Below are 22,399 nucleotides of genomic sequence, written 5' to 3'. Positions count from 1 at the left end.
TCACGGCGACGCAGGCAGGCTCGGGGCACTTAGCGCTCACACACCACCACACCTGATGTCCACATCGTTGGACTGACCGGAGGTCCAATTAGCCTGAATGTGAAGCTTCTGGAAAGGCGGACAAGACAGTGGTGAAACCAGCGATGCTGTGAAGTCTAGAAACAGTGACAATGACGAAAAGACGGGATGCAGAGCCTGAGGTTGCAGAGATGAAGATGCTGAGGTTCTCTTTGCTGAAGTGAGATGGTCAGAAAAGACAGACTGAGATGGTCCAGTCATGTACAGAGGACAGTGATTATATTGGCGGACGGATACTGGAAGTGGGGCTGCCAGGCAGGAGGTCTAGAGGAAGACCAAAGTAGTGAAAGAGGATATTAAGTTAGTTGGTGTGAGAGAGGAGGATCCAGGGTTAGATAAAGAAGGTTGGTTCGCTGAGGCGACCCCTGAAGGCAAAAGCCCAAAGGAGAAGAAGAAGCAGTGAAGCTTCTGGATGAGGTGTGTCCAAGTGGAGGTGACGCCATTCTACCTCATCTCGGGGTCCAGGTTCTCAGCAGTTTACGACGGAGGCGCTTCTCAGTGGTTAAACAGCGCCATCTGGTGGACAGCGGCGGAATTACATGCGGGCTCCTTCCCCGGATGAGAGTGGACGTTATATTACCTGCCGCAGAACCTCCCGACCTCAAGGGAGATTTGCCCCTCAAAAAGAAATTGTAAATAAATAAATAACTTAAAAAATCTTCATAGTGAATCGGAAATCACAAGGAAGTCTGTGGTTTGGGGAAATTACATATTTAAATGGGTTTGTGTTTTATCTGTGTTTAACCTCTTTGCATTCTCCTGCAGGCTGCCCACAAAAACTTGGCAAGATTTTACCAAAACACATTTGCAGATAAAACTTCAAATGCAGATGATGTTGGAAAGTAAATTCTCACTTTTATATCAGATGCAACTTGAAATATGAGTTTGGGGCAGTGGGGTGATTTTTCTGGGGTCATGGGCAGGTCTGTGGGGAAAACTATTGAAAAATAATCCTTGTCATGTGAAACATTGGTCTGCATCAGTGCTTTTCACAGGATGTTGATTCATAATAGAAAATCATTTTTCCTAAACCATATCTGAAAGTGTTCCACTGCCGCAGTAGCATTCGTGTGACCATACCGGGACGGAAATCCCAGCTCTATCTGCATGTTAAAAGAACAGCTGTAATAACTACCCCTACTGACAGCATTTGAAAAAACAAAAAAGAATATCTACCTTAACTTTTTTGTGCTTTCTTGACCCGATCACCCCAAACCCAAAAAAATGGACCTCAAAAAAAAAATTGATCACAAATCTATCATTCCATCTGAGAAACACCCACAGTGATTGGCAGTTTTAAAATATTTATTTAAAAAATAAAATAGAAAAAAATACATTTACTTAAAAATGTGGAAAAAAAAAAAAAACGCCCAGAAACAATAGCGGGGCAGCGGTTTCCTCCGGCCAACAGTAACTTGCTGACCATAATCGAGGGCCACTGCTCTCATGATTAGCCAGGACACGGAGAGGCAGCTGCCTTCCTCTGTAAGCAGCCGCCGGTTTAAAATCCCTCATTGGATTGCAATGGGAGTAATATTACATTGCACCTACATGGACATGTGTATGCCAAAATCTCAGGGGCCCCCGAGCCCCTGCTCCTTGGCCCCTCCGCCTCCGTCCACACCCGTCTGACGAAGGGGAGGCGACGTGAAGACCACCTCCCTCTCCATGTCGGACAGGTGAAGCTAGGGGGGTGGGGGTGGTGGGGGTGGGGGGTCAGGCCACTGAGATGCACAGATTGTAATCCATACAGACATCAGGATACTGCATGTTGCTCTTTCCTTGTGACGAGGCAGGCAACTCTAACCCGGGCGACAACATCCCATCAACACTTTGACCTGCAGCTTCTCATCGTTGCTGCATCCAGGTTGAACACGGCCATGCCGGCACCCTCCCTCCCCCCTCCGTCGACGCTCGCATTTAACCGAGTATTTTCATGCCTCGTGCTCATCGCCGCCAATTTGGGAAATCATCTGGAGAGAATAAAAAAAAAAGAAGAGAAGCACGTCGCTGGGGGTGCCAAGAGTGTCGATGTCGGGGGTTGTTTTTTGACCGACGGGTCAGAGTTGCCGCATTTTTCTCTTTTGAGATAAATAAGTGAAAAGATAAATTGTGTAACAGTACTAAAGAAAAGAAAAAAAAAAAAAACATCTGTAAAAAGGTAAAAGAATTGTTGGTAGAAACTTTGGGTCCTTCCGGACGACGCCGGCAGAGTGCAAGTCGCTCTCTGGGCGCCCGATAACTGTTTTGATTACAAACCTGCAACACTTTCCCACAGTCACATGGTACACAGACTCAGACTCACATTCCTAACATTTGACTGACGGATGTAAAAAACTAGACTTCTAAACAACAGGACCTTCATACTTTAGGGGGCCGGGGTGGTGGGGATGGGGGGGGGGGGGGTGCTTTATCCAGTTGGCTTGTGAGTCTGAGCGTCAGTAACGTTACTCCAGCCTGATGAGTGTTTCGTTTTCGTCCAAACATGGAAAATAAAAGCGTTAACAGATAATGAGAATAATCCACTTGCATAGTAATAACACCGGCGTGTCGTGTTCTTGGCAAGTCGCGGCCATTTTGACAGTCCTGTCTGTGAGTGTGTGCCTCTGTGTGACAGTGGCTGGGGTGGGTGGGGTCGGGGTTGGGGGGGTTTTGGGGGGGGGGAAACGTACGCACACTCCAAGTAAACACAAAAACAAGGCATCGCAAACAATTAGCGGAAGTACCTGGCAATCTCAATATACAGAAGATTCCTGAATGGAATCAAAAACACAATTCCCTTTCACCGGGGTCCTTGTTTCAGGAAGACCCCCTCCCTGATCCCTCCTTCTCCTCAGTGCAGCACCGAGGAGAAAGGCATCCTAGTGTTTTTCCGGTGGAGTTTGCTTTAAGTCCCAAAGGCATATTTCCACACCCAAGTCCTTTGACCCGAGTGGCGAGTTCCTCTGACTTTCTGACTGTAATCTGGATCGTCAAATTCAAGTCGTATCAAGATGCCGCCGCCGGCCCCCCGGCCCTCCTGCGACATGTCACTAAAACCATGAAAATGAAAATACACAAGCATATAATGTTTTCATCAGAATGGGGCGTCTCCACAATCCTGCACTTTCTGGAAATTTTTGTTGAAAAATGACAAAAAACAAAACAAAACAAACAAACAACATTAAAAGAAGAGACTTGCCTCCAGTGGAGAGAGAATGGTGGAGGAAAACTGGCTTTCCCCTGCCTCAAGAAATGTGGCGGCAACAACACACACACACACACACACACACACACACACACACACACACACACACACACACACACACACACACACACCTTAAAGCTCTATCTGCTCGGGGGCTAGCCCGTCTCAACCCCCCCCACCTTTTGGTCAAAACATCCTCTCCCCCTTCCTTTTCAGGATGTTGCTGGGCGCAACTTTCATCCTGCCACTTTCCTTCTCGACTCCTTGGAAAAACTACACCAGGAACTCGGCTTCCACGGGGGAATATTTGTGATTCCATTTTCACAGGATGAAGAAGGGGAAAAAAAAAATGGCGGGATAATCCAGATAAGAGTTCCTCATCCCTTTGTGTTCACGGCTGTTTTTTTTTTTGTTTTTTTTTTTGTTAAGTATACAACAGAACACAAGTGAGGACGGGAGAGAGGAAGAGGTGGGGGTCCATCTCAGTCTGTTGACAGACAGGCGCGCGCACACACTCACTCACACACACACACTCACACACACACACACACACACACACAAGCACCCACCAAAGGGTGCAACAAGCATTCTCCAGAGATCTTTCCTAGGGGGGAGGGGGGTAAAGGCTTTTCGTAAACATCATTAAAATCTACAAAAATAAAACAACTGCATAAAAAATGCCGTTACATTTACACACACACACACATACACACACACACACACAAATTAAATAAGCATTTACTTAAGTTTCAAAAAGGAGAAAAAAAACATAACAGTATTGCACGAAATGAAAAACCATTTGTTCCTAAGTGTATAAACTGCAGGGGGGAAATTGGGGGGACAAAAGAAAAAAAAGGAAATTTAACACTGAGCCTCGGGCAGCTTGGCTGCAGGGATCGAGTTGAGGTCAATGACGTCAACAACCGCCGTCGGGGGGAAGAAAAAAAAAAAAAAAGGAAAGAAAAAAAAAAACAGAATTACACCTGAAAATATGAGGGAAGCAAAATACTGAAATGTTACAAAACAGAGAACGGATGTCAAATGTCATGCAAAAATGGAACGGTAGCTAGCAGGAGGACGCAGAGCGGAGGGCGGGTGGTCCCTGGTCCTCGTCTGTCCGCTCCCCCTTTGAGATGAATAAAGAGCCAGGGTGCAGCTGGAGACCAAGAGGAGGAGAAGGAAGAGGAAGGGGTGGGGGTGGTTTCTATCTGCTGAGGCTGACCGGCAGGCTGTCCCTCTTTCTACGCCGCCATGTGTTGCGGTGATACTGTGTGTGTGAGTGCGTGTGTCCGCGGTTCGCCAGAACAGGGTTGTTGATCAGCGGCGGGTTGTGGAAGCCCTTCACGTTGAACTTTGCTCCGTTCTGAGGACGATGGAGAGGAGAAGACAGAAACAATGCTGTCAACGTACAGACCACGGCAGAAAAGGGGGTCTTTCTTTTTTTTTTTTAATACCCCGATTACAGTGAAACCATGGAACCCCACCCAAAAAACAGAAAAAAATCCCAAATGCAGGACTATAATACACTAATTTAATAAGTACAAAGCTGCCTGCAGCAAAAAGGTTCAAAATTATAAGATCTTAATGGTGACTCTTGTCAGAGGATGATGGGATATCTGAGATAACAGTCCATTCAAACAGCTGGTTCAATCTCCTTTTTTTTTTGGGGGGGGGGGGGGGGGGGGGAATAATAAAAAAAAATCAAAAGAGGACTGAGAGTCACATCAGACGTTGTACTCGGACCGGCGAAATATCCAGAGTGGTTTGCATTTAACATCCCGGCAGCACCAGCTATTTTGGAGCAAATGGACGCCCGAGCAACGGTGGTGTCCAGCTGCCTCCGTCTGATGTTTAAAAACATAATGAGACGCGCTGAAATAAAATGCAGACCTAAAGGTTTCATGCTATCCGGGCCGCGCGCTGATGTGCTAAAAAACGTCTATCTCCAAAAAAAATAATTAAAAAGAAAAGACCTCATCCAATTTGAGAAAGCAACGGATGCAACATTCAGACAAAGATGCACCAAAAGACTGAAAGAAGGATTCGAGTATTCTCATCTCGATCCCATGGGTCCCATGAAGGTAGTTGTACATTTGTAAACCCCATTTCCAGTAGAATAGTAAATCTGGGGCATGGGGGGGGGGGCTGGAATTTCAGAGCCGGAATTGAGGTACGTCTCAAGTGGCCCGATCACAAGTTCACACTCAGGCAGAACGTGCCTCCACTTGTGACTCCTACGCCGTATATGCAACTAAACATCTGTTTTAATTCCCTGCGTTGAACGGAATGCACCCACAACAGCTGCTATGCGGCGGGGTAAACGCAAGGCTATCTTTTAATATGGTGATTTTTTTTTTTATTGCAACCGCCATTTCAAAAGATGACATCTGAATTCTATTGAAGGGAGAAGTCGTCCTTGGATGATCTAGCTGAATTATTATCTCATTAAATTGATTGCTGACAAAGAGACGGAAGAGGATATCGGCATAGTGACATTTACTTTGAACCAGAAAGAGAGAGAAACAGAAACGTATGTTGTCTATTCAAGGGTTTGTTGACTGTCAAGACCCATCAGGTTCCCCCCTGCCTCCGGAAATTAAAAGGGGGTTTGGGGGGGGGGGGGTTATACAGACTGAGTCTATTCCTTGATGTAAACCACCGTCAGCCATTTTTAGAGGTTGTGAAACAGAGGAAATCGGTTGATGGGCGCAGAACTCCTGCGTGAAAAGAATGCGGGGACCTGTGGTCCAGACCACCTCCCAATACGGTTGGATCAATCATGGTGGCAGTTTTATGCCAGGTCTGAAAAGGATCCAAAACAATGACCCGAAGCCCCCTTCTACATGGCCTATCAATAAACGAGTAATATATTCAACTACATTTGTTGGAGGTTAAAATGAATTTCCTGATATGAAAAACAGATATTCACTCGGCCCTAGATGTTTGCCACAGCAACAGGTACAAATGAAAGTTTGTGACAGTGAACACAACAGATGAGATGGTGAAAAAAAAAAATATGCGTCAAAAAACCTAGGTTTCATTTGAACAAACTGAAATAAATAAATGTAAATAAATGAATGAACGAGGTGGAAAAATGAAACCCTTGACAAAGCCAAGGTCCAGATGGGAGACAATATGAAACAGAAAAAATGAGAACTGCGAGTGTGAGTATGAGTGCGAGTGTGTGTGTGTGTGTGTGTGTGTGTGTGTGTGTGTGTCACACAAGCTTGTCTCGACAGTGCATTTGAGTGTGTTTGTGGCAATCCGGATCCTACCTTGTGTGTGTGGCTGGAGTGGGGGCTGGAGGGGGCAGGGGCATGAGCATGGGCTGGGGGGTGCATGTGGAAGAAGGTAGGGAACCCGGTGTCAATACACACCTGTCTGCCAGGTATGGAGTGCATTGTTAGACCACCGGGCAGCGACACACGAGCCTGCAGGAAGGAGGACACATTATATGTCTTAGAGAAGACACGTTTAAGTCAAATGCAGTTTTTATCTGCTCCAAGATACATAATGTCATATTTCTTTATCACACTGGATCATGCTACAATGCAACAAATCCAATAATACTCCTGGTTTCATGCTCCTACCTGTGAGCCTGGAGGCATGAGCAGATGGTGCCCTCCCATTGCGGGCTTGCTGGTGCCCATGCTAAGGCCAGGTGGCAGAGCCAGGCCCAAGGGGTGGAACGACGTGTAAGGTGGCAGGGTCGGCGGAGGCACGGGACAAGGCAGCGCTGAATCGGAGTCCTGACAAACCGACGCACAGGATTAAATCACGGCAAAGAACTGGTGATACGACAGCAAAATTCACAAAGTAATGAGACCTGATAAATTGATACTAAGTCGACACAAGTGAGGAAATGTGCAACCAGATTAATGGTTCCTAAACACAGATAAAACGCTATGTCGGCATCTTGAAAACAAAAACTGTTGAAGAAATAATTCATTGAGACATTTTAAAATGCAGCTGGGTATTAGAAAGGGAAAATCAATTTTTGTTTAGATTCCGTCAAGTCGCAGTGTTGTTGTCCGTTCTTCTTCTTTCTAAAACTGAACCAACTGATATTCCACTGCGTTTAAAGAATTATCTCTATTGACAATATTGAACAGTGGCACGTTCACCAGTTCTGTGCCTCCAACTTAGAAGAAAACCAGACACACACGGTGTCTGTTGGTAAGAATTTAATTAGCCCACGCATGCATTTATTTATATAAGAGGCGACGTATTCGATGGAAGTCGATTACATAATGACATTAAGTTGCAGCTGATGAGTTTACATCATTTGCGAAGACGAAACGAATGGAGTCCTGCTTTTCCCGTTGGTCACGTTTCTTAAGCGACATTTTCTATGCGGCGCCGAGACAGAAATACGGAGGAACGCGTGATGCCTGTTCCGCAATTCGGAGAATGTTATGGACAGCGGCGAACGCATCCCTTGCTTTGACAGTGTGTGACCCCTCTTCCCTGTGGAAGGGTTTTCTCTTACGTTGTCTGATCCAGAGAGCGAGGAGACGGAGGAGGCTGACGAGTGTTGCTGGGGGCTGGAGATGGACATGGGGGAATCTGCGCTGTGGGGCGACACCGAATCCCTTTGTTGCTCCTCTGCCCCCACGCCACCGCTGAGAACACAGCTGGCCTCCTGCTCCGCCTCCGCATCCTTAGGAGGTGGTACTGGAGGAGGAGAATCACAACTGAGGATAGGACTAACAAATGATGACAGATTACCGACGGACATCTGTTTACTGAAAGCACTCGTCCCCCCGACAGGAGCGTAATGCAAATTCTGAGGGTTCGTACCTCTATTGTCCGTCCGCGTCATATCCCTGACGCCCCACTTTTTAATGATCCATTCCCTGTAGTAGATGACTTCCTGTGTCAACCTGATTATCCTGCCCAGGGTACTGCAGAGGAGAAGGAGAGATTTAGTGGAGCACCACTTTCATCTCAGGTGTCCTTGCAATCGCAATGGGTGTGAGTCCTGACCTTTCGGAGTCTTTGTTGGGATAAGACAGTGCAAGCGGCGACACAGCGTGACTCAGGATCGTGTAGGCATAGTCGAACACCTGCTTTACGCGCATGGCGCCGTACGAGCCTCTTCCCACATCATTGCCTACATCACAAGACAAGAAGCAATAAACATTAAAGGGAAAACATCTGCCTGAAAAACCAAAAAGTCTTTGCTGACGGTGGGAAAGGGATTATGTATTCATAAAAATCACTAAAGCTTTATATCTGATGTCAGCCTTTATAGCTTCATAATGGAGCCTGCAATCAGTCAACTTAATACGCGATGGACAACACTGTAAAGCAGAGATCTTTAAGCCAAAATGTGTCAAGGTTTTAGTGGTTAGTCATTCTTAATAATTATCATGATGTAAGATTTTTGCAGAAATATCACTCGATCTCTGTGAAATGTAGCCAACTCTTCATTTTGAATCATTTGAATCTGTCATCCTGTAATTCTCGAAACTGCCACTGGGTGACACTAAAAAAACAAAAACAAAAAAAAAACATACATCCAGGGCTGGGCAGTAGATTAAAAAAATGTTTTACTTACGAGAAGTGGACACACACACACATACATACATACATATATATGTATACATATATATATATATATATATACACACACACACACGCATACATAACATATATATGTATATATGTGTGTGTGTGTGTGTGTGTATATATATATATATATATATATGATATTCTATGCCTATCGCACTAATGTCTTTTGGTGTAACTTCAAAAGATTACACAAAAAGAGGTGACATGAATGAATTCCTTAAAAATATTACAACTCCCTCAGTCTCATTTCCATTTAATAATCAGGAACAAACCTGGAAGCATGGGATCCTCTATGCAGAGCATGGATGGCCTGTAACCGTTGGTCATGGCCTTCATAATCTCTTCTTTGGCTATGTACGCGCCTCCATTTTTGATACGAATCCCCGTTTTCAAGTAGTTAAAATGACGACCGTATAACTCAAAGAACTCGATTAGAAGGACGCCCAGGTTCTCGTTGGGGTTCCGGGCGTCGATCCGTGGGTGGAGCTGAGGCGGAAGAGCAGAGAGATGGTCATAAAAACTGAAGTCCTGCTGCTTCTTTTAAACAGATGATCTGCGTTTTCGTAAGTTGGACGTTTACTGGTCATTCCGTCGTATGGCCGTGCAACAGCCACTAAAGTCTGTCTTTCTTAAGATTGTCACCTTTCTATTTCCTTGGTAGGTAGGTGTGTTTGTACCTGCAAGAAGCTGATGACCATGAGGATGAGGCTGTAAGAGCTGATTCCCCCTGTGAAGACTTCATTTAGGTCTCTTTGCAGCAGGAACTGCTTCAGCACAAAGATCAGGTAAGGCAGTACTGGATACTTCTGAGGGGGGAAAAACAGGCGTGGATTTAGGAGGGAGGACAGGGTGGACATGAAAGACAAGACAAGAAATTAGCACTAGGAGGGGCTTTTTGTTCATTTAAGCCAACTAATCACTAACCTGGAGGTACTTTACACATCTCAGGGACTTTCTTGCAAATGATTGTTTTTTTCCCACCCCTGATTTCAGTTCACTTAATGATGACATTGGGATCAGCTCATCCTATTCTTACATTATGCTTTTGCCCAATGATGAAATTTTTTTTTAACAAAATGTCAAACTAAATTCTTCATGTTCATGAAATTGTAATCGGACATTTAAAGGGCTGTAATAAGACATCTGAAGGGCTGATTCTATCCAATCAGTGTTATTTGATGACCAGGGTGCAATCAACCACACTTTAGGTATCACTGCTCTGGGCAAAAAATTAAAAAAGTTGAAGCGCAACACTGATGCCCTGACCAACTGATGACCTTAACACGTCGAGGGGAGGAGGGTGAAGAGCGAAACAACTGTGAAATTTATTTTCCGCTCGTGACGTGCTGTGGGATTTCGGACTGAATGTATGGACATTTAATCGGTTGAAGGACGTGACAAAAGAACATTGCAATCAGAAAGAGCAAATACTTAAAATGATTTTCAGGGTAATATAATTTTATCACTGGCACTAAGCATAGAAATATCCGCAAGTTCCGCTGTGGAGTTATTAATTTCATCACAGTTTAAAGTTGATTAACTGAGTAATTTTTTGACAATACATTTGTCAAATGGCTCTCCCTTTAAAGACATGACAGTGACATACGTTGACTATGAGTTCATTCATCAAGATAAACCTCTGAATAAGCCTCAGCAATATATTATATTTTTATATTGGGTCTTGGATTTTTTTTTTTAATTCTAATGGCTCTCGATTAAGGCACAGGCATGTTCCTAGAAAAACTATTGTTTTAGAATATTTTTTTGCATGAATATTCATGGGTGCATGCCCTGAGTAAGTTACTGGTCATTTAAAAATCGGCCATAAATTACAATAACATTATCAACATTTACATGACCATGCATTTACATTTTACCCCGAAAATAGACACACACACACACACACACACACACACACACACACACACACACACACACACACACACACACACACACACACACACACACACACACACACACACACACACACACACACACACACACACACAAACTCCATGCTGAAAGTTGCAATCATTGCTAAAAGGAAAGTGATCACTTTTATTTTATCTTTATTTCATTGAGTGGAATGATCAAGCCATCACGAAAAAAAAACAATACTTTAGGTGTATTTATGTTGATGATTATATAATATTTATTCTACACACACTATACAATTTTATATTGTGTATTTAACAGGACAGTGTTTTCTGAGGTATCATGGGGGCCTTAGAATGATAATGTGCTGAAAGTCCAGCAGGGCCTGGGAATGGGAATCACAAATATACCCATTTTCCAATTGAAAACGTAGCATAACCTTCTGGCAGTGTGCCTGTAAATTGTGTGCCTGTCGAGCAGCTGGGCTTGGCTGTTTTTTCAAATATGCTATTAAGAAGTGAGTGCTTGTCTTGGAGGTTCATAGATCCAACTGGCTGCTAGCTCTGGGGCGACTCCTCAGAGAAGTCTCTCTTATGCCTTAACAATGTCAACGCTCGCTCTGGATGGATGCTAAGTGCGGTTGTCGACAGTGGGCTTTCAAGCTGCGACACGCACCCACAACAAACCACAACACATACGCCAACGCAACGCAGGACAAAAGCCAAAGCCTCACAGCTCGCTGAGAGATCGGCACCTGGAATTCCTCTACTGTGTTCGCGACTACAACTGTGACGAAAGTGGGCAGAGATCCAGCGGCAGCAGGAAGTCTGTCCGAGTCACTGGGTGAAATTCATCTCCCCTGAGTAGATTAGGCAGCCCGGTATGCGGCAACACCAGCACACACACACACACACACATGATTGAGGACTCAACCACAACAACATGAAAGTAAACTGTAATGCTTCAAGGAGTTGTTCAGCTCGACTCAGAGGGAACTTCCCACAATCTGTATTTATACCGCACTGTAAAATGGTAATTATGTGACTGCTAGTGTTTCTCTTAAAAAGCCTGCATGACCTCTCGCTGCTCCTGATCCATCTCAATGTACTTCTTTTTCTGTGCACTGTGGTTTTACTGTACACTACATACACAGCCCACACTTTTGCGCGAGTCTTATAGACAGAATCGGGACTGAAAGGAGTAATAAAACTATCTGAGAGTGAAGCAACTGACAGTAAACGTAAAGCATGAGATGACATTTCAATAGAAATACAGCCCGCACTGTTGCACGCCCAGCTGCGGTCCAAGGTCCCAAAGTAAACAAATGATGACAACTGAAGCAGCGGATTTTTCAGCTGCATTTGAATGTTGCGTTCAAATGCATGTTGTCACCTCGTAAGGCTGGCTAACCGTGTCAAGCAGATGCACCTCATGTCAAATGAGGAGCTGCCGTGTCAACAGCGAAGACAGCGCACAGCAGGATTGTGCTTTACTTTTGGTATCGGCTTTGACCCCAAATTTGTGGTTCTGAACCAATCTATTTTTGGGGTTTGTAGTCAGAACTGTAGAGAGGAAAATGATGTAAAATTTAGCATCTGACCTAAAACCAACAAAATATCAGTCTGCAGAAGATGCTAAAGTTGATGCATTGCTGTACAAAAACAACTGGACTTGTGGAATTCAAAATGAAACAAAGCCCTGAAACTGTAAGTAAAACTTTTAAACGCTTAAGCTTCGTTCAACAAAATATCAACATCTAATTATCTTTGGTGTGCAACTGCGAGCCTGCTAGGATTGTATATACAACTAACTGAACAGACTTTTCAAACAAATAATGTTATCTTTTCATATCTACCGCATATCTTATTCTATCTTATTCATATATAACGTAGGAAAGGCTGAGGTCTTTCAATGAGATGATCGGATCAATAAACCAGACGGGCTCTACCCAGCAGCAAACGATAAGGGATCAATACGAGTGCGTGTGCAATTTTATGTTTGGTGGAACCAACATACTAAAAGCATGCACGTTACCTTTACATAATCTTTAATGAAGCTTGCCGCCTTGACCCCCGTCTCCACGTTGAAACTGATGTCAACTTTCACCTCGGTCTCCTGGTCTGTGAGCTTGATGATTGGCACCTGAGGTGACGAGAAGGCGCTGGTAAAACCTCACATCGGGCGCACCAGATGAGCAGATTAAGGACAATTACCAGCTTTAGCGCCACAAACATTTGGAAATACACGCTCTTCAAAATAAAGTCCAGCCGTCAGCTGCTCATTATCCTGTCAGTCAAAACAGCACTTAAGGGTGCAGCGGTTTCCCTGGTCATGTGTGCAGTCTCATGGATGACGGTTCTGTTGCAGGATGGCTGCGAGACATTCTCCAGAGCAAACCGCCACTGAACACTGACTGTGTCGCAGAATTTTGCGAGCGTCAAGTTAAATTCAATTAGAAAAGAAAACTACAAAATTGAAAAAGCTTTTGAAAACGGTTACATTCGTTTGGTTTTCATTGAACGATATCACAGATGTCCGCTAATTTTTCAGAAAATGGCCGACTGGAAATACTCATTTGTGCTTGTTTAGCCCACTTAATTTAAATCTAAATGAGAAATATTTTAAAAAGTGGAAATGTGGAAATGAGATTTGTAAAAAGAAATAAAACTAGTGTCACGGAAAGGCAATTGAGATGGTTGGGCTCCCGTTCGATCGCCTGAACAACCTACAAATACGGGCCATTGCTGTTACATTTTGAAGTGATGTCACCTGTCAAGACTCTTTACACGGTGAAGAAGTTCTCAGTGACCGAGGGAATACCTCGAATTTCCTCATGTGTCTGGGGTCAAACAGACATGTTGCCTTTCTCACCACTGAGACGATATGCAGGCCCTCTGCGAGGGTACATTACGGCGTTTGTAAAAGGCGTGATCCGGAGTCCTGGCAAAATAAAAGTAAAGCAGCCCTCCACCTCCAACAACGACCCGCAGACATGGAGAAAGGGGCCTAACTCCTTCTCGGCTTCTTCTTAAGGTGAGCAAGATCGGCCGCTGAGAACAAACAGCTTCTTGTTCCGATGTTAGCTGATCAGGTCTGCTTTCTTCAGTGCGGATTCACTGTAACCCGCGGTCAGCCAATCCATTGTGCAGACAGATGGGGAACACTAATTAGGCCTCGCAGGTTAGCGCACCTCTATTTCACATAAAGCGATAAAATAAAATTGGTTGAGTCAAAGCTTTGGATTTCAAACTGACAACTTGAGGCCCAGAACAGATCTCTCTGAATGTGCTGCCAGACTGTGTTTGGCCGGCTTTAGAATTCGGCGAGGCTGCAATAGTTACTTCAAACTCCTAAAAATAATATTCATGTTAATAGACTGCTTAAATTAGGGCACATATTTCAAATGAGCCATCAGATTATTTGATTACGCAAACCAGCTTTTGTTACATGATAGGGACAACAGTCAGGACACTTTGGCGGTTTGAGATTGATCGACGTGTGTCGCTGAAAACCAACGTGGGTTTTCTCAAAGCGTACTTAGTGAACGTGGCATGAACGTCTACTCACTGTTGCCTTGTCCAGCACTTTAATGGAACAAGGTTCGGCCACGTTATGCTTGCGAAGGGCTTGTTCAAGCTCTTGCAGCGGGGGGCGCTCCCATTTCCCGAACACCACCAGATCGATGTCACTGAGGAGATAAAACAATAGCCGTGAATACAAAGTAAATAAACCGGGTTGTCCGATTGAGATTTTTCATGATCAAATGAAGGCGTCTTGCCTTGTCGGGAGGTACAGCCCGGTACTGAAGCTGCCAAATATTTGGACCTGAGAAAAGAGATTTAAATAAATCTTAAAACACAAAAAGTAACATCAAAAAAGCTTTGCTTTTAAGGGGAAACTTAAGAACCAGAAGTGTGGTAGCTGTTTCACAAGTCCCAAGTTTCAAATATTTAAATCTGAGCACCGAGTCAAAGCAGTACATTCACAGGAAAGTGACAACTTTGAAAGAATGGGATTCAAGTTAGAACTGAGACTAGATATGATCTTCATAGATATTGTGCCATGGAAACATTGGGCCACGAAAAAGGAAAAAGAAAAAACAAATGCGAATACCTTTTGACAAGATGCCTTTGTTTACCCCCCCACCTCCTCACACAGACGCACACTTTTCAAAAGCGATTTTAGGAGCCTTGGAGCTAGGGTCAAAGTCAAGACTGGAATTGTGTGTTCAAGTTTTATATTACTTCGTCAATACAAGTCGTCACATTTGTGACTCCGGGCCGTGTCGTGAGAGGTGTGTCCGCCCCAAGCATTCCGACCATCAGGAACCAGAACTGCGATCATAAAAACGGCTCATTTGCGGCGATCGCGTATCCAGTTCGAGTGTCTGCAAAGCGATGAGGAGCCGAGTCTTTCCGGGTTCCACTTCAGAGACGGCAAACTTTGCCAAGTCAAAAACGTTGCCAAATTAAGCACACAATGACTAGAAAAGAAAATACTGCGTCTCTACGGGGGCTGCGAGAGAAAGTCCCCCCGAAAGGAAGCAGAGGGGAGGGCTTTCCTTTTTACATCTGGGATATACAACGAGGCAACAGCCCAAACACAGGCCAGGATTAATAGGTTGAAATGCAAAGGGGGCTGGTACAAATCAGAGGCTCGATCCATTTACCTGACAGCCTGGCTCACAGTCGAAGTGGGGAAGACTGGCAGCCAACAAATCACTGCCGCACGTGTTTTACATGATTAAGTGATGAGGCCATCAACTGCGCCTTGCTGTGCTCATCAAGCCGTTTCTTTTAGCCCCATCAAATATTTAGGTATTCAATTAAAAAAAAAAGCAAAAAAAAAAAAACAGGGTTCCTTTGTCTCCTGTCATTTTCGCAAAAAAATATTGTGTCAGATTTTGTGACGCCAACCATTGCATTTTCACCTCATTAGGATTACCACTCATCTCATACACTGGATATCTTTTTCAAATCCATCACAGCAGCGGAGATTCGGCTGCCTTGAGAAAAAAAAAAAAAGGAAGGAAAAAAGTGTACATTCAGTATCTCAACAATGATTTATGAGCGCAGTGAGATCACCGTTCGACTGCATGCCAATAATTCTTGGTCCAAGAATGGACTATACACTGCTCTTTCCTATTCAGCCTCGGGGTCTGGCGGCGAGGGGGGGTGGGGGGCTAATCTAAATAAATTGAGGCATGTGCGTATCTTACATCCGCAGAGGGCCACAGCTCCTTGATGATCATCTCTATTCGGTTGACCACCTCTTTCCTCATCGCTGCTTCCTCTGGCCTGGGAGACATGAAGTTGTAGAAGTCCATCACCTCCTCGTGAAGTCTGTCCAGAATGAAGAGCAAACAATGATCATTCACAGTTTACCACACGGAGCGACGGCATCAAACCTGGCCTGAGAGGAGACCGTGTGTGCAATTGAAAGCGCGTCCTCTGGTCTGGAGTATTTCAAAGTACAGTGCAGTCATCACTCAACAATCAGATATGTAAAATCTGGCTTACAAACAGGCTATAACTTTGGCATTCGTTTTGTAAAGAAAAATCCTCTCCAGATGGCCGAAGACGTGCTTCCTTATTTTCACCATTTTGGTTAACCCCCGAAATGCAACAGCCGTGAAAGCGAAGACATTGCTCTGCTCTGTGTGTGTGTCCCACTGGAAATAGTGTTCAGGGTCCAACTTTGCATCAGGATGCTTCGAATGCCAGCAGCAAAATGTGGAGAGATAAGTTTCCTGACTAACGCTGATTGTACGAGAATGTAAGAGCACTGATTTTTATTTCCCCCCCCCCCCATTCATAATTCTGCAAAATTTGACACTTAAGCACAAAATTTATGAAGAATATATATGCGGCAATAAAAAATTTACATATAACATGTCAAACACTGCCCGTTGCTGCAGTTTGAGAGAGGCTATACTCATGACATCTGTACTGCATGATTTCTCTGTGGAAAGATATTAAAAACACAGAAACTGTTCAATAACGTCCATCCACCCAACCATTGTCTCCCAATCCGACTCAAGGTCGCGGGGGATGCTGGAGCCTTTCCCAGATGCCATCGGGCAAGAGGCGGGATTCACCCTGGACTGGTCACCGGACACATGAACAGACAGACAACCGTTCACTCTCTCATTCGCACATCTGGGCAATTTTCCCAATTTTTGCAATTGACCTGCTGCATTTTTTGGACTGTGGTAGGAAACCCACGCAGACTCCACACAGAATTGAAGGAATCGAACCAGGGTCCTTTGTGCTGTGAGGCGCTAACCACTGCGTCGCCGTGCCGCCACAGTTCAATAACTTGAAACATAAAATTTAAATTGGGTAAGTACATGTCACTTTATGAAGTGAATTCCCCGTATAGGGGATCAATAAAGTATTGTCTTAAGTAATAGCAGTGATTTTCTTCTCTTTTTTTTTTTTTTTTTCCCACTCTCAATGACCAATGTACTGTAAAGATATAACCACGATTTATTTGAGAAAAAGTCAAATACTTTGGACTATTATTGTTTATCTTTCGCATGTAACAGTTAAGAAAGAGTTTTCTGTTTGTGAAGAACACATAAGAATCATCTCGCTCCATTAGCTGGACAAAAGAGAACAAGATGGTCAGGAACAAGTGAAACATTTTAACGGTCAAAATTGAGTTGACCGCAATATGTCTCACCACGGTGAATTTTTAAATCGTTAATGAGAATTTTGCTCACCGGACTCACTACGTGACACACGTGCCTCTGGCCTGCCCTTTGCATCACAACTGTTCCATAACAACAACGGCGCTTTCCCTCCATCTAACCACTCGCCCAGAAATAATCCTGAAGTTTGGAGAGGAATGCAAAGAAATATTTGGGGACAGAGTCCTGGCCTTGTTGTTGCTGCTGATGTAGCGTATGGAGCGGAATCAGAGAGGCGCTTACAATGTAAAGATTTCTGACCAGACAAATGCCTCAGAACAGTGGATCTCTGTTCAACCCCGTGGCCACTCATTTTTCAAGGAATGCATGCCATGATGCTGGTGTGAAATACAGAACAGGGAGACTGTCACAATCAATTACCAAAGCCCTGGGGGGACGCGCAATCAGTCTGAGTACCCACCACTTGGTAAAACTCTCGCTTTCAGACCACAGTGTAACCATGACAATACACTACATAGGTATGGTTAGACCGCCCACACACACTAAGTTCTGCTACAACCATTTGTCACAAACAACTTGGGGATACCATGTTTAAGACCTCTATGAAGTTGACTGCTGGCATTTACTCATACCATAACCTCTGATCACTGCACAATAAAGAATATGACAAGTGCATTTGAAAAGTAACAGTGCAAACTCCCGCAGTATTAAGACATCAAAGGTTGCCCCTGGGGGCAAATCACTGCAATACCAATGCATGCACAAGCCAAAACCTGCATCGGAGAAGCTTGAATGGCAGCAAATAATCAGAATAAATTAAACATGGTGTGGAGAGGTCACAGCATGAAGGGTGAAACATCCCCGAAAACGATACGATGTCAGGACACATGGGGTTAATGCAATAGGAAACTGTATTTGGGACAAACACCGGTGGCTTGTACAGAAAATTCCCAGATGGATGCAAGCAGCCATTACAAATATCACAAGTTCCTGCAACACGTTTGGAAGTTCCTCGTGCACTCACTGGCTTTGTCTGAAAGCCTCTGTCACAGGAACGCCAATTCCAAGTGTGGCATACAATGAATCCCAGTTCTCTTGATTGAGCACTTCCAAAATATCTCATACTGAGGCTGCAGTCATACTCAGTCTGCAAACATTGATACTATCATTGGCTGTTATCACTGGGAATGTTAAAAGGATGTTTTGGTTATAAAGCTCCGGTCCTTGATTGCTACGTCACACTTGAACGACATGAAAATGATTGAGAAAAGGAGACATGACCACGCCAGAATATGCTATGTGATAGCGATGCCATCTGGTGAGGAGTTATAAAGTTACACGTTATACTGTCATTAATGACTTCGTTAACAAAAGATACTTTGGAGAAAACTCCACTTAACAATTCTGCATTTTTCAACTTCAGTTATGTGGAAGAGCATTTTGCACTTAAATACAGTACGTATTCTGGTGCAATCAAACTGCAATCAAAAAGCATATCTGAAAAAAAGCGCTACATTTGTGTATGTATCATTAAACAGAAAACATAAACAACTCATCTTGTGCTGAGTCTAACTTACATGAAGCATTACAGAGGACATTGAAATCTATTTTATGGAAAATGTAGAGTCGGGGCAGTGGAACTGTGACTTGTTTTAGACTTTGGAACGAAAGGAAGCCTATTTAAGATAATGTTCTACACTGAAAGTAAGGAAAGCCCGTAAAGTGAAAACTTTGCAGGTGTGGCATATAAAACCTCTGCGCTAAGTTTGTAGGAATCTTAGCTTTATGAAAGACCAAGCTACGCCACCACGAATAATTACACATTCCCCACAGTCTGTACTACCTGTGGTCTTCTGCAAAGTTCAATCCTAGGTCAAACTTAACTGCACTGGCTGCCAGGTACTCAAAGTAATCAAATGACAGAAAACTTCATTTTAACACTATGCTGATGACACACACATATATTTTCCTTGAAGAACTGATGATCAAAATGCCTTCTCCTTGTCAGGTAATATCAAGCGGTAGAAGAAAGTTATGAGAAAGTTATGTCCCAACCCACGCCCCTCCCAACAACAGACAGCAGCCTTTGTGGGAAAGCATTCTGACCTCCTAGTCGAAGGTCAAGCCTGCTGCTAGAAATTTAGGGAGTTCCAATTTATCCAAATGTCACCTTTGAAAACATAAACCAAAAAGGCCTTCAAGGTAATTCACACCCATTTTCTCCCAACTATGGTCCTCCCGCTTTTCCGGCACAAACAGTCTCTGTTCCGCCTCCAACTGCAGCGAGTCTTGTTACTGGTCTTATGACAGGTTGCTCCACAGTGGAGGCTAGAAACCTGAAGGCGACTGAACTTTTACCATCAGAGCCTTTGGGCTTTTCGTAACACCTGCCCTACGAGACGGGTATCACAGAATCACCGACTTCTCTTATAAACCCTTCTGGAGACTAATTAACACTGACTTTTGGCACATTATTTACATCTATTTTTGCCTTTTTATTAATCTTGCTCTGTTGGTTGAATTAATGCTGCCCCTATGCCTTGCCGTTTCCATTTTAATTATCTTATATTTTATTCATTTTGTGTACAGTGACTGTGCTGAAAATATATATAGATTGAAAAGGCATTTTTGTTTTCTAATTTAATTAAGTCTCATGAGGGAGAATCATTTCGTAGGGTTAAGATGTCACTGATGTTTGTGATAAGACACTTCAACGTTTCAACTCAGAAGTTCAGTACAATCAGAGTTGAATGGGATGCCACCTTTTAGAGTTTAAAAAATGTTCCTCTGATTTTTCCATGTTATTCTTTTGGCCGTTTTTTAATTTGGCCTTAAGCAACAATCTATCTATATGGAAATATCGCGTCTTGAAGCATATTTTGCCGTAGCAAGTCACAATCCAACTATCACTCCACTTTTACTTGCTTTGATTTATTGGACAAATGTGAGGATTTGATATTTGATATATGCAATATTATTAGTGCAATTGAGACTTTTAGGTGCATTGCCGTTTTGTTTTGGCCTCCCCCCCCACATTCGGCGGGGTGACTACCGGCACAGCGCCACCTAGCGGCCGGAGCTTGCAGCCTTTCCCGGTCGAGTTCAATGGAACAGCCACAAACTTCTGTCAACATCTGGCCTATTCAAATCTACCAGGGGCAGAGGAGGGAGCGCACCACATAGACACATGATTTGAGATTTGAGAAAAAAAAAAAAACTATCCACAGTGCGATTGCGAGAAGCTAAGCATTGTTTTCCGAAGCGCAGTGACAGCCACTCACCCGAGGACCCCCGGGTTGTACTTCCTCGTCTTCCACGGCGTCCAAGCGCTCACATAGTTGCCATTCGTGCAGTTCGACAGCAAGTGATTCATCCCACAAGTGCTCGCCTTGTTGTCACTTTTCCTCCGGCCTGGATGGTGGCTGTGTGATAGATTTACAGGTACCTGGTGACGCTTGACGCACATCTGCTGTAAAGTGAGCAGCTGCTGCTCCTGTATGTGGCGGTGGCGGTGGTAAACATGGTTGTCCGTGCTGTCGCTCAAGTTGAAGAGCAAATTGGCGGCGCCGACGTTTTTGTTGGCGTTGCCCATAGTGTTCTCGGGCGAGCAGCCGGGAGGCGAAGTGTCCGTCCCGGATTCCTGCGAGGACGAGGAGGAGGAGGAGGAGGAGGTGGAGGAAGCGGAGGAGGCTCCCGTCTTCTGCGGGTGGATTTTCCCCTCACCTGGTTCGGTGGCCAAAGAGTTCTGCGACAGCGCGATGCCCAGCGAGGACATCGCCGAGCCGCCGATGATGCTGTGATGGCTGCCGCCGCCGCCGCCGCCGCTACAAATGCTCTTCTTGCTCGCCGCCACCGCGGTCGCTACATTTTTCAAAACATCCAAAGCGGCGTAGTTCACGTTGTAGTTCTGATTGTGGAGGTGCTGCTGCGCGGAGAGCGTCCGTACTCCCTGAGAGGTCTCCCAGACGTGCATCCATAAGGCGTTCGCAGGTCCTTTCTGTTCGGGCTGAATCCAAGCTATCCTCGGATCCATTCAACTTCTTTCTCTTCGCGACCCCGCTGACAAGTATCTCGGCTACACACAGCGAGACCGCGAGTCGGCGATTCCGCACCGTTTCCGGGAGCCGTTTTAAAAAGTCGCAATGTCGTCCGGGAAGAGGAGAAGTTTTCTAAACACGAAATCGAATCGGGACCATGGATAAAGTGGCCCCCTGTGCGCCGCTAGCTGGGGAAAAAAAATGCTAGCCGATTCCTACGGGGATTCAATATGGCGTATTCGCTTCAAATCTCCGCGCATGCGCAGTGGAGGGGGATCCTGAAGGATGACTGCGCCCCCTCCATCCGCCCACTCCCTCGCCGGCCCGAAGGCCCGGAGCGAGATTTTCATTTCAACTTTAGCCGAATAGTTGCTCGAGCAACAAATAAAGCACTGCTCCAACGGCGGGGCGGTGAGTGAATGGGGGTCAGAAAGCAACACCTGGAAACGCGGTGGCCCCTTTGCACAATGCCTGCCCTGCCCTCCCCTCTCCTCCTCCCCCTGTCATCACTGGGTGGGTTCAAAGGGGATCCCCCGTCAACATGAGGCTGGACGAGGCTGAAATATTACCTCTATAAATAAAACGCCCGGTGCATTTCAACATTCAAAGTGTTTATTGCCACTGTGTGGCACCCTGTACAATGAAATTTTTGCTTTACTGTGCATTTCCATATGTACTGACAACAAACAGGCCGTGGAAACACTGTTATACATATGGACGGGGTTGGCAGTGCAAGTAAATTATTGAGCGCAACTCACAAAGTGCAGGTGCAAGGAAGAGTGCAAGGATAAAGGCAGTAGTTGCATTTGCAGTGCTGCATGGAAAGTGCAGATAAAGAAGGATAAGTGTCAGTCTGATTGCAGACTCCTACACACAGAGGGTTTTTGGTGGAGATGGGGAAAGGGGTTGCACAAGACCAGGGGTCGGCAACCTTCAACTCCCATAGAGCCACTTGGACCCGGTTTCCACAGAAAACAAAACACTGGGAGCCGCAAG

General features: G+C 44.8%; 1 protein-coding gene across 2 annotated transcripts; it reads right to left on the bottom strand.

Annotated features, from left to right (window-relative positions):
- Positions 1-2,732: 2,732 nt before the first annotated feature.
- tent4a (terminal nucleotidyltransferase 4A) lies at positions 2,733-21,605 on the bottom strand. Of its 2 annotated transcripts, none has more exons than XM_086171139.1 (13): positions 20,648-21,605; positions 15,933-16,056; positions 14,493-14,539; positions 14,282-14,402; positions 12,749-12,856; positions 9,517-9,645; positions 9,112-9,325; positions 8,252-8,378; positions 8,066-8,169; positions 7,755-7,939; positions 6,856-7,014; positions 6,541-6,696; positions 2,733-4,628 (listed from the first exon to the last, which is right to left on the bottom strand). In XM_086171139.1, the coding sequence occupies exons 1-13, from the start codon at positions 21,397-21,399 to the stop codon at positions 4,470-4,472; spliced, it is 2,385 nt and encodes a 794-aa protein (XP_086027265.1). In that variant the 5' UTR covers positions 21,400-21,605; the 3' UTR covers positions 2,733-4,469. The 2 variants fall into 2 exon arrangements, with proteins under 2 accessions (XP_086027265.1, XP_086027266.1); XM_086171140.1 differs by having other exon boundaries at positions 4,098-4,628; positions 6,643-6,696.
- Between the last annotated feature and the right edge of the window lie 794 nt (positions 21,606-22,399).

This window comes from Fistularia commersonii, chromosome 24, assembly GCF_037954325.1.
Source record: "Fistularia commersonii isolate RoL2024-O1a breed Wild chromosome 24, RoL_Fcom_v1.0, whole genome shotgun sequence".
NCBI classification, from domain to species: Eukaryota; Metazoa; Chordata; class Actinopteri; order Syngnathiformes; family Fistulariidae; genus Fistularia; species Fistularia commersonii.
The sequence above is the reverse complement of the archived record's forward strand: the minus strand, read 5'-3'. Positions and strand labels throughout refer to the sequence as shown.